This window comes from Salmo salar, unplaced genomic scaffold (assembly GCF_905237065.1).
Source record: "Salmo salar unplaced genomic scaffold, Ssal_v3.1, whole genome shotgun sequence".
Lineage (NCBI taxonomy): Eukaryota > Metazoa > Chordata > Actinopteri > Salmoniformes > Salmonidae > Salmo > Salmo salar.
The window spans coordinates 60,001-72,064 of NW_025548445.1; the positions used below are offsets into that span (position 1 = coordinate 60,001).

Genomic DNA, 12,064 nt, shown 5'->3' on the forward strand with positions numbered 1-12,064 from the left:
ACTTGGTGCTGCCTATCTTGGCCAGGACACGCTTGAAAAAGAGATTTTAAATCTCAATGAGCCCTTGGTTAAATAAAGAATAAATAAATAAATAAAAATTAAATAAACAACAAGACCCCGCTACATCCAGAGGGGTAGTTAATATAGTGAATGATGGGCTCTCGATGGTTCTGTCTCTGTAGGACAATTAATATAGTGAATGATGGGCTCTCGATGGTTCTGTCTCTGTAGGACAGTTAATATAGTGAATGATGGGCTCTCGATGGTTCTGTCTCTGTAGGACAGTTAATATAGTGAATGATGGGCTCTCGATGGTTGTGTCTCTGTAGGACAGTTAATGATGGGATCTCGATGGTTCTGTCTCTGTAGGACAGTTAATATAGTGAATGATGGGCTCTCGATGGTTCTGTCTCTATAGGACAGTTAATGATGGGCTCTCGATGGTTCTGTCTCTGTAGGAATGAGAAGTGTCACCTTCACTACACCACTGATTTCATCCACAAGCTGTATTCTGCCGAGGGGAAGGGCATCTTCGACTGTAGGGTCAACGTGCTGGGGCACCTCCAGCAGGTACGGAACGAACACAACCACACTGCTAAAAGCGTACATGTTAAAATGCAACCTTATATTTCAAAGTATGAGGAGTTTTGTTAATAAGGAAATGAGGGGATAGACGTAGATGATGTAGAATGTGAAGTGCGTGAATGATCAAATATGGTTCCTTTTCGTTCTGTTTTTGAGATGAACTGATTTATCTCTCGCCTGTCGTTCTAGGGAGGTGCACCGACACCCTTCGACAGAAACTTTGGCACCAAGCTGGGTGTGAAGGCTGTGCAGTGGCTCACAGAGAAGATGATGAACAACTTCAGACAAGGTACCGCCTGTGTCCCGGATGGCACCCTATTCCCTACACAGTGCACTACTTTTGACTAGGGCCCATAGGACTGTGGTTAAAAGTAGTGAACTATGAAGGGAATAGGGTGCCAAGGCTCTGGTTAAAAGTAGTGAACTATGAAGGGAATAGGGTGCAAAGGCTCTGGTAAAAGTAGTGAACTATGAAGGGAATAGGGTACAAAGGCTCTGGTTAAAAGTAGTGAACTATGAAGGGAATAGGGTACAAGGGCTCTGGTTAAAAGTAGTGAACTATGAAGGGAATAGGGTACAAGGGCTCTGGTTAAAAGTAGTGAACTATGAAGGGAATAGGGTACAAGGGCTCTGGTTAAAAGTAGTGAACTATGAAGGGAATAGGGTGCCAAGGCTCTGGTTAAAAGTAGTGAACTATGAAGGGAATAGGGTACAAGGGCTCTGGTTAAAAGTAGTGAACTATGAAGGGAATAGGGTGCCAAGGCTCTGGTTAAAAGTAGTGAACTATGAAGGGAATAGGGTGCCACGGCTCTGGTTAAAAGTAGTGGACTATGAAGTCACTATAAAGAGAGGAGTTTAATCTCTGATTCAACAACATGTAGCCGTGGAAACAGGGTGGTAGATATATAATGTTTATCTCCTCGTCGACTTCTACCATTCCAGGTCGTGTGTTCGTCAACGCCCCAGACACAGCGTCTGTCATCGGCTTCAGCAAGAAGGTCCTGTCCTTCATCCCTGTGACTGACCTTAAGGCACAGACCGACTTTGAGTGAGTAGAGTACCGCAGCTCTTGTCCATCCATCCAAACCTGTTGTCACGAAGTGCTTTACAGTGTGTGTGATTTTTAGTCCCTAAGCAGGCAGTAAAATCCCCCCCCCCCAATAGGCACCGGATGCCCAAGGTCCAGTGGTGGCAGAACCTGCATCAGATCCTGAAGATGTTGGCCAAGCACCAGACCAACTTCAGCGAGTACGTCCCTGGAGAGATAGAACATGTGACCCGCCGCTCTCTCAGCATCGACACCGGCTTCTAGAACACACGCTGACACCGGCTTCTAGAACACACACACTAACCCTGGACTGTAGACACACTGGCTTCTAGAACACACACACTAACCCTGGACTGTAGACACACTGGCTTCTAGAACACACACACACTAACCCTGGACTCTAGACACACTGGCTTCTAGAACACACACACTAACCCTGGACTGTAGACACACTGGCTTCTAGAACACACACACTAGCCCTGGACTGTAGACACACTGGCTTCTAGAACACACACACTAGCCCTGGACTGTAGACACACTGGCTTCTAGAACACACACTAACCCTGGACTGTAGACACACTGGCTTCTAGAACACACACACTAACCCTGGACTGTAGACACCGGCTTGTAGAACACACACGCTAACCCTGGACTGTAGACACACCGGCTTCTAGAACACACACACTAACCCTGGACTGTAGACACACTGGCTTCTAGAACACACACTGGCTTCTAGAACACACACTAACCCTGGACTGTAGACACCGGCTTCTAGAACACACACACTAACCCTGGACTGTAGACACACCGGCTTCTAGAACACACACACTAACCCTGGACTCTAGACACACTGGCTTCTAGAACACACACACTAACCCACTCCCAACTTGTCTGTCTTCCCTGTTTATCTAAAGAGGGGTCCTTATACCTGGACTGTTTCTGAGACTACCTAGACATCAGGCCCCTGTTATACCTGGACTGTTTCTGAGACTACCTAGACATCAGGCCCCTGTTATACCTGGACTGTTTCTGAGACTACCTAGACATCAGGCCCCTGTTATACCTGGACTGTTTCTGAGACTACCTAGACATCAGGCCCCTGTTATACCTGGACTGTTTCTGAGACTACCTAGACATCAGGCCCCTGTTATACCTGGACTGTTTCTGAGACTACCTAGACATCAGGCCCCTGTTATACCTGGACTGTTTCTGAGACTACCTAGACATCAGGCCCCTGTTATACCTGGACTGTTTCTGAGACTACCTAGACATCAGGCCCCTGTTATACCTGGACTGTTTCTGAGACTACCTAGACATCAGGCCCCTGTTATACCTGGACTGTTTCTGAGACTACCTAGACATCAGGCCCCTGTTATACCTGGACTGTTTCTGAGACTACCTAGACATCAGGCCCCTGTTATACCAGGACTGTTTCTGAGACTACCTAGACATCAGGCCCCTGTTATACCTGGACTGTTTCTGAGACTACCTAGACATCAGGCCCCTGTTATACCTGGACTGTTTCTGAGACTACCTAGACATCAGGCCCCTGTTATACCTGGACTGTTTCTGAGACTACCTAGACATCAGGCCCCTGTTATACCTGGACTGTTTCTGAGACTACCTAGACATCAGGCCCCTGTTATACCTGGACTGTTTCTGAGACTACCTAGACATCAGGCCCCTGTTATACCTGGACTGTTTCTGAGACTACCTAGACATCAGGCCCCTGTTATACCTGGACTGTTTCTGAGACTACCTAGACATCAGGCCCCTGTTATACCTGGACTGTTTCTGAGACTACCTAGACATCAGGCCCCTGTTATACCTGGACTGTTTCTGAGACTACCTAGACATCAGGCCCCTGTTATACCTGGACTGTTTCTGAGACTACCTAGACATCAGGCCCCTGTTATACCTGGACTGTTTCTGAGACTACCTAGACATCAGGCCCCTGTTATACCTGGACTGTTTGTGTCGTCTAGTTCACCAGATGAAAATGCTATTTGTCTATACTGGTTTAAAGGCTATTCAAAACATTTGTTTTGTGGGACCAACACATTTATAATTTGTGTTCTTGTGCGACCAACACATTTATGTTTTGTGTTATTGTGGGACCAAAACATTTATATTTTGTGTTCTTGTGCGACCAATACATTTTATTCATTTATTTGACCTGTTATTCAATTATTTAACCTGGTATTGTCATGTTTGTGCCTACATGTAAACCTGAACAAATCACTGCCAACTATACAGTCAATGTAGAACACTGGAAATCAGCTATTACTATTCTGGATGTGTCTGTCTGTACAAGATGTTCAGAATAGCAATAGTCGCCAAGATAGAAATGTGAATTAATGTCATTGTTATAAAGTAATGTCATAAATAAAATAAAAATTGAAAGCTCTACTCAGATTATCAGCTTTTATTTTAAAATATAAATACAACTGCATTTTGAGTAATGTATGTTAACAATTCTTTATAAGTATGCATGTGTTATAATAAAAGATGGGACACTGAAGTCAACGTTTTAGCTTTGTACTATATCATTGTTGATCACCTGAAAGATCACATCCCCCTCAGAGAGGATAGGATCAGCTTGATCTCCTCCCTTAAATAAAGGATGAACCGTGGCTGCCTTCCAAGCAATGGGAACCTCCCAGAAAGGAGAGACAGGTTAAAACGGTTGGAGATAGGCTTGGCGATGATAGGGGCAGCAACCTTAAAGAAGAAAGCGTCTAAACCATCTGACCCAGATGTTTTTTTGGGGTCAAGTTTAAGGAGCTCCTTAATCACCTTGGACTCAGTGACTGCCTGCAGGGAGAAACTTTGTAGCAGGGCAGGGGAAAAAGAGGGAGAAGCATTGGGGATAGTCACATTAGAAGGGGTGGGAGATTAGGAAATATTGGACGGGCAAGGAGGCATGGCTGAGTCAAATATGCACCCTGACTTAACCTCTCCTGGGTAGGGGGCAGTATTTTGACATCCGGATGAAAAGCATGCCCAAAGTAAACTGCTTGTTACTCAGGCCCAGAAACCTAGGATATGCACATAATTGGTAGATTTGGATAGAAAACACTCTAAAGTTTCTAAAACTGTTAAAATAATGTCTGTGAGTATAACATAACTTATTTGGCAGGCGAAAACCTGAGGACAAACCATCCAGGGAAGAAAATAAAATTGAGGTCATAGGATTTTCCAATAGTTTTGTATGGGATACCCTTTATTGTTAGGAACCTGGTTGCAGTTCCTATGGCTTCCACTAGATGTCAACAGTAGAAATTGTTCGATATTTTTCTTTTGAGAAATTAAGTAGTCCTATTCATTGTAAGTGTCACTCCAGCTCTACTGTTTCGGTGCGCGTGAACAGGAACGCGCTCCACGTTGTTTTTATCCGGTATTAGAAACTGTTTATTCCGTCTTAAATTTTATCGATTATTTACATTTTAGGGTACCTGAGGTTGGATTAGGAACGTTGTTTGAAATGTTTGGACCAAGTTTACAGGTAACTTATTAGATACTTTGTAGGCATGTTGGGCGAGTTTAAAACAGTATATTTCTGAATCAAACGCGCCAAATAAAATGGACATTTTTGGGACATAAAGAAGGACATTATCGAACAAAAGGACCATTTGTGATGTTTCTGGGACATTTTGGAGTGCCAACAGAAGAAGATCTTCAAAGGTAAGGCATTAATTATATCGCTATTTCTGACTTTTGTGTTGCATCTGCCTGGTTGAAATATGATTTTCATGTGTTTGTACGAGGGGCGCTGTCCTCAGATAATCGCATGGTGAGCTTTCACCGTAAAGCCTTTTTGAAATATGACACAGCGGCTGGATTAACAAGAAGTTAAGCTTTATTTTGATGTATAACACATTTTCAAGAATTGTTAAATATTTGAATTTAGTATTTTTGAATTTCGCGCTCTGCAATTTCACCGGATGTTGGCCAGGTGGGACGCTACCGTCCCACCTGCCTATAAGAAGTTAACGACTTGGGGCTAGCCATTGTAAGTTCAGAGTCACTCGCCCCAACAGTGCCTGTGTGCTGGAGGCGAGCGAAAGCTCGGGAGAGAAGGGTGAGTGTGGCAGAGGTACCTGTACCAGAGAGGGGGAGACAGGCCAGGGCAGACGGTGAACAGCGAGGGGGAGACAGGCCAGAGCAGACGGTGAACAGAGAGGGGGAGACAGGCCAGGGCAGACGGTGAACAGAGAGGGGGAGACAGGCCAGGGCAGACGGTGAACAGATCGCCAGGTGGAATCCAAGCAGCAGGCAACGGGAGTAGGTGTCACACCCACTTGGGAGAAGCTTATATTTCTGGAGGCTGATTTCTTGTAGAAAATGCCAGTGAATGATCTGTGAACAGCAGGAGGGGGCTTCAGAGGACGCGTCAAAGACTCCTGCCACTTGTTGGGCCTAAAGGCCTCCACGCCCTTTCCTTCACACCTTAGTGCTTAGTGAATTTGTATCTGGTCTGTCCAAGCCTGGGAGCCTCAGCGATCAGTCCCAATAAAGTGAAATATATCATTGTAATGTACTTTATTTTTTTTATTTTCGTTTTTTCTTTTTCTTCTTGGCTTTCAAAATAGCATCAGACCAAACACTACTCACTCAGCTCCAGGTTGGATGGTGTCCTCAGGACTCTGCTGTTTGCTAGAGCACCCTCCGTATAGCTTTGGAAAAAGGAAACCTTTGCAGCTGTAATCTCTTCGGTTAATTTGGGTCAAATATGGGTTGTAGGTTTGGAGTTTTAATCTGGAGTGAAAGACCGTGCTGTGAAGGGTAGCATCCTGCATATGTCCCTGCCCGAAAAATCCAAGTTTATCCAACACCAAATCTACCCTTTTGTAACCTTTTAAAAACATTGAAAATTGTGAGAGCTCACATGCAGCTGTGTCTCTCCTAGGCCTATTTCTATTTTGTCCTGTTTATCTGCTGTCTCAGCCACTGCCTGTCACCAAGGGAGTACCCCAAGGCTAAATCCTAGGCCCCACGCTCTTCTCAATTTACATCAGCAACATAGCTCAGGCAGTAGGAAGCTCTCTAATCCATTTATATGCAGATGATACAGTCTTATACTCAGCTGGCCCCTCCCCGGATTTTGTGTTAAACGCTCTACTACAACAGCTTTAGTGTTCAACAAGCTCTCTCAGTGTCCAACAAGCTTTCTTAGTGTCCAACAAGCTTTCTCTGCCCTTAACCTTGTTCTGAACACCTCCAAAACAAAGGTTATGTGGTTTGGTAAGAAGAATGTCCCTCTCCCCACAGGTGTGATTACTACCTCTGAGGGTTTAGATCTTGAGGTAGTCACCTCATACAAGTACTTGGGAGTATGGCTAGACGGTACACTGTCCTCCTCTCAGCAGATATCAAAGCTGGAGGCTAAGGTTAAATCTAGACTTGGTTTCTTCTATCGTAATAGCTTCTCTTTCACCCCAGCTGCCAAACTAACCCTGATTCAGATGACCATCCTACCCATGCTAGATTACGGAGACGTAATTTATAGATCGGCAGGTAAGGGTGCTCTCGAGCGGCTACATGTGCTTTACCATTCGGCCATCAGATTTGCCACCAATGCTCCTTACAGGACACATCACTGCACTCTATACTCCTCTGTAAACTGGTCATCTCTGTTTACCCGTCGCAAGACCCACTGGCTGATGCTTATTTATAAAACCCTCTTAGGCCTCACTCCCCCTATCTGAGATATCTACTGCAGCCCTCATCCTCCACATACAACACCCGTTCACTCCCCCCTATCTGAGATATCTACTGCAGCCCTCATCCTCCACATACAACACCCGTTCACTCCCCCCTATCTGAGATATCTACTGCAGCCCTCATCCTCCACATACAACACCCGTTCTGCCAGTCACATTCTGTTAAAGGTCCCCAAAGCACACACATCCCTGGGTCGCACCTCTTTCAGTTCGCTGCAGCTAGCGACTGGAACGAGCTGCAACAAACACTCAAACTAGACAGTTTTATCTCATCTCTTCATTCAAAGACTCAATCATGGACATTCTTACTGACAGTTGTGGCTGCTTTGTGTGATGTATTGTTGTCTCTACCTTCTTGCCCTTTGTGCTGTTGTCTGGGCCCAATAATGTTTGTACCCTGTTTGGTGCCGCTACCATGTTGTGTTGCTACCATGCTGTGTTGTCATGTGTTGCTGCCATGCTATGTTGTAGTCTTAGGTCTCTCTTTATGTAGTGTTGTGGTGTCTCTCTTGTCGTGATGTGTGTTTTGTCCTCTATTTTTAATCCCAGCCCCCATCCCCGCAGGAGGCCTTTTGCCTTTTGGTAGGCCGTCATTGTAAATAAGAATTTGTTCTTAACTGACTTAAATAAAAAAAAATTATGATGGAACACTGAAGTTGATGAGACAAGGCTGAGTATAGCCGATGAAGATCTCCTCCACAGCACAAGCCCGAGGGGGCGAAAACCGGACAGGAAGACCACGTCAGTGACTCAACCCACTCAATTGACGCACCCCTCCTAGGGACGGCATGGAAGAGCACTAGCAAGCCAGTGACTCAGCCCCTGTAATAGGGTCAGAGGCAGAGAATCCCAGAGGAGAGAGGGGAACCGGCCAGGCAGAGACAGCAAGGGCGGTTCATCGATCCAGTGCCTTTCCGTTCACCTTCACACTCCTGGGCCAGACTACACTTTAATCATAGGACCTACTGAAGAGATGAGTCTTCAGTAAAGACTTAAAGGTCGAGACTGAGTCTGCGTCTCTCACATTGGTAGGCAGACCATTCCATAAAAATGGAGCTCTATAGGAGAAAGCCCTACCTCCAGCCGTTTGCTTAGAAATTCTAGGGACAATTAGGGAGGCCTGCGTCTTGTGACCATAGCGTACGTGTATGTATGTACGGCAGGACCAAATCGGAAAGATAGGTAGGAGCAAGCCCATGTAATGCTTTGTAGGTTAGCAGTAAAACCTTGAAATCAGCCCTTGCCTTAACAGGAAGCCAGTGTAGAGAGGCTAGCACTGGAGTAATATGATCAAAGTTGTTGGTTCTAGTCAAGATTCTAGCAGCCGTGTTTAGCACTAACTGAAGTTTATTTAGTGCTTTATCTGGGTAACCGGAAAGTAGAGCATTGCAGTAGTCTAACCTAGAAGTGACAAAAGCATGGATAAGCTTTTCTGCATACATTTTTTTACAGAAAGGTTCTGGTTTTTGCAATGTTACGAAGATGGAAAAAGCTGTCCTTGTAATATTCTTGATATGTTGGTCAAAAAAAGAGATCAGGGTCCAGTGTAACGCTCGAGGTCTTTCAGTTTTATTTGAGACGACTGTACAACCATCATGATGAATTGTCAGATCCAACACCCTGCTTCCCTCTACACTCAGCTCATTCTCGCCTGTCATCACCTGGCACCGCCTGTCATCACCTGGCACCGCCTGTCAACACCTGGCACCGCCTGTCATCACCTGGCACCGCCTGTCATCTCCTGGCACCGCCTGTCATCACCTGGCACCGCCTGTCAACACCTGGCACCGCCTGTCAACACCTGGCACCGCCTGTCAGCACCTGGCACCGCCTGTCATCTCCTGTCATCTCCTGGCACCGCCTGTCATCACCTGGCACCGCCTGTCATCTCCTGTCATCACCTGGCACCGCCTGTCATCTCCTGTCATCTCCTGGCACCGCCTGTCATCACCTGGCACCGCCTGTCATCACCTGGCACCTCCTGTCAACACCTGGCACCTCCTGTCAACACCTGGCACCGCCTGTCACACCTGGCACCGCCTGTCATCACCTGGCACCGCAATTGATTCACCCTCACTCTGGTCATATTCAACTTCCTTTTCTAAGCTCTCCCAGAAGTTCTGTTCCTCCGTTCCATATTAACTCAGGATACATTTCCCTTTTCTTCTTCGTCCGCCATCTTCCCCTTCACCAAGTCTTCCAGAAAGTTTCTACAATCCCCGCTTCCAGTGGCGAGCCATCATTGTTTTAGCACATTTTTGGGGGTGGGGGGGCTTGCCTGTTTTACATGTTATTTTGGCATTAATACGTGTACATATCAGTATCAATGTAAAAAAAAAAAAAGGATAATGAGCTTATAAACAATATTATTAATATAATATAATACTAATAAAGCCGATACAAACATGGTCTTGTCATCCCACTCGGAATTGTAAATCCAGCCTCTTTCTAAAGCTACGACCTGAAAATCAATGACGTCATGATGATTCGACCTTGTTTCCCCCCGAGTTCCCAGAGTTCCCAGTTGTTTTGAAATCACCATATATCCAGAGAATGACAGACTTTAATGACAAAATTTGCCCACGAAGGACCACTGCGCTACCTTCGTACAGCACAACAAGGTGAGTCCAAAAACGCATTGTATGCTGCTGTGTAAATGATGTAATATGCCAGGGAGAGTGTATACTGTAGCTAAGAAAGTAATACTAAGTGTATGTTGTGTAGTAAGCTGTTGCCATGTACCTCACCATAATAATTTGGTCTATTTTTCACCTCTTAATTTCACACTGTTCTGACTTGGTGGTGCACATGTAGCCTGTAACCTGTTTTAGAGAAGTGTAATCTTGAATATTGTAAGAGCTTTCATTATCTGCTTATATGGATTTCAAACAACTGGGAACTCTGGGAACTCGTAGGGTCGAATCATCATGACGTCATTGGTTTTTCGGGTCATGGCTTTAGAAAGAGGCTGGATTGAGTGGGATGACAAGAGACCATGTTTGTATGCGGCTTTATTAGTATTATATTATTAATAATATTATTTATAAGCTCATTATCCTTTTTTACATTGATACTGATATACTTGTGCGTGTTCTTCCAAATAACATCAAACGACCCCACCCAAAATGTGCTAAAACAATGATGGCTCTGGAAGCGGGGATTGTAGAAACTTTCTGGAAGACTTGGTGAGGAAGAAAAATGTATCGGTTAATATGGAACGGAGGAACAGAACTGGAGGCTAGAAAAAGGAAGTTGAATATGGCCAGAGTGAGGTGAGATGAGTGCGAACAGGTGATGACAGGCGGTGTGATGGCAGCAAGGCGTGCCAGGTGACAAAGTGCCAGGTGTTGACAGGAGGTGCAGGTGATGACAGAGAGGCGGTGCCAGGTGATGACAGGCGGTGCCAGGAGATGACGAGATGACGGGCGGTGCCAGGTGATGACAGGAGATGACAGGCAGTGCCAGGTGATGACAGGCGGTGCGGAGGTGACAGGAGATGACAGGTGCCAGGTGCTGACAGGCGGTGCCAGGTGACGACGGCGGTGCGAGTGAGCGATGTAGACGGCGGTGCCAGATGACAGGCGGTGCCAGGCAAGCGGTGCCAGGTGTTGATAAGCGGTGCCCAAGTGAGTGATGACAGGCGAATGAAGCTGGAAGTGGAAAGGGAAGCAGAATTGTTGATTCTTGAATTCATCATGATGGATTTGTACAAATGTCGTCAAATAAAACCTCGGCGTTTTACTGGACCCTGATCTCTTAACATATCAAGAATATTACAAGGACGCTTTCCCATCTTGTTAACATTGCAAAACTTTCTGTAAAAAAATGTGCGAAAAGCTTATCATGCTTTTGTCACTTCTAGGTTAGACTGCTTCGCAATGCTCTACTTTTCGGTTACCCAGATAAGAAAACACTAATAAGCAGTTAGTGCTAAACACGGCTGCTAGAATCGGCTAGAACCAACAACGTCATAGTGCTCCAGTACAACTGCACTGGCTTCCTGTTGGAAGCGGGGCTGATTTCAGGAAGGTTTCTGTTAACCTGCAAAACTTACATGGGCTTGCTCACTGCCTATCTTCCGATTTGGTCCTGCGTACATACATTACGTGCGCTATAATCGAGCATGAGCCTCATCCTAGATTTCTAAGCAAACGGCTGGAGAGTGAGGCTTTCTCTGCTGTAGAGCTCCATTTTTTTATGGAATGGTCTGCTGCCTACCAATGTGAGAGACATGGGGCTAGTCGACCTTCCAGAACTTTACTGGCGCTCATCTCTTCAATAGTCCTATGATTAAAAAGTGTGATCTGGCCCAGGAGTGTGAAGCAGAGAGCCGGAAAGGCTGGATCGATGAACCGCCCTTACTGTCTCTGCCTGGCACATTTCCCCTCTCTCCTCTGGGATTCTCTGCCTCTGACCCCACCACAGGGAGCGGGTCACTGACTTGCTAGTGCTTCTTCCATGCCGTCCCTAGGAGGAGATTAGGTGGGTTGAGTGTTTGAGCGTGGTCTTCCTGTCGGTTTCGCCCCCTCGGGCTTGTGCTGTGGAGAAGATCTTCATGGCTATACTCAGCCTTGTCTCATCCCAGCTTCCAGTGTTCCGTATCATAATTTTTTTTTTAAGTCAGTTAGAACAAATTCTTATTTACAACGCCTACCAAAGCAAAGGCCTCCCTGCGATGGGGCTAGGATTAAGAGGAGCCAAAACACAC

At 45.8% G+C, this 12,064-nt stretch overlaps 1 protein-coding gene across 1 annotated transcript in view; it reads left to right on the forward strand.

Moving 5' to 3' along the window:
• LOC106582566 (ATP-dependent 6-phosphofructokinase, liver type) overlaps positions 1-4,042 on the forward strand; it is a 57,715-nt gene extending 53,673 nt beyond the window's left edge. The window contains 4 exon segments of the mRNA XM_045712385.1: positions 459-570; positions 775-874; positions 1,528-1,633; positions 1,750-4,042. Coding sequence (XP_045568341.1) covers positions 459-570; positions 775-874; positions 1,528-1,633; positions 1,750-1,897 — 466 coding nt within the window. The 3' untranslated portion in view covers positions 1,898-4,042.
• The last annotated feature ends 8,022 nt before the right edge of the window (positions 4,043-12,064 follow it).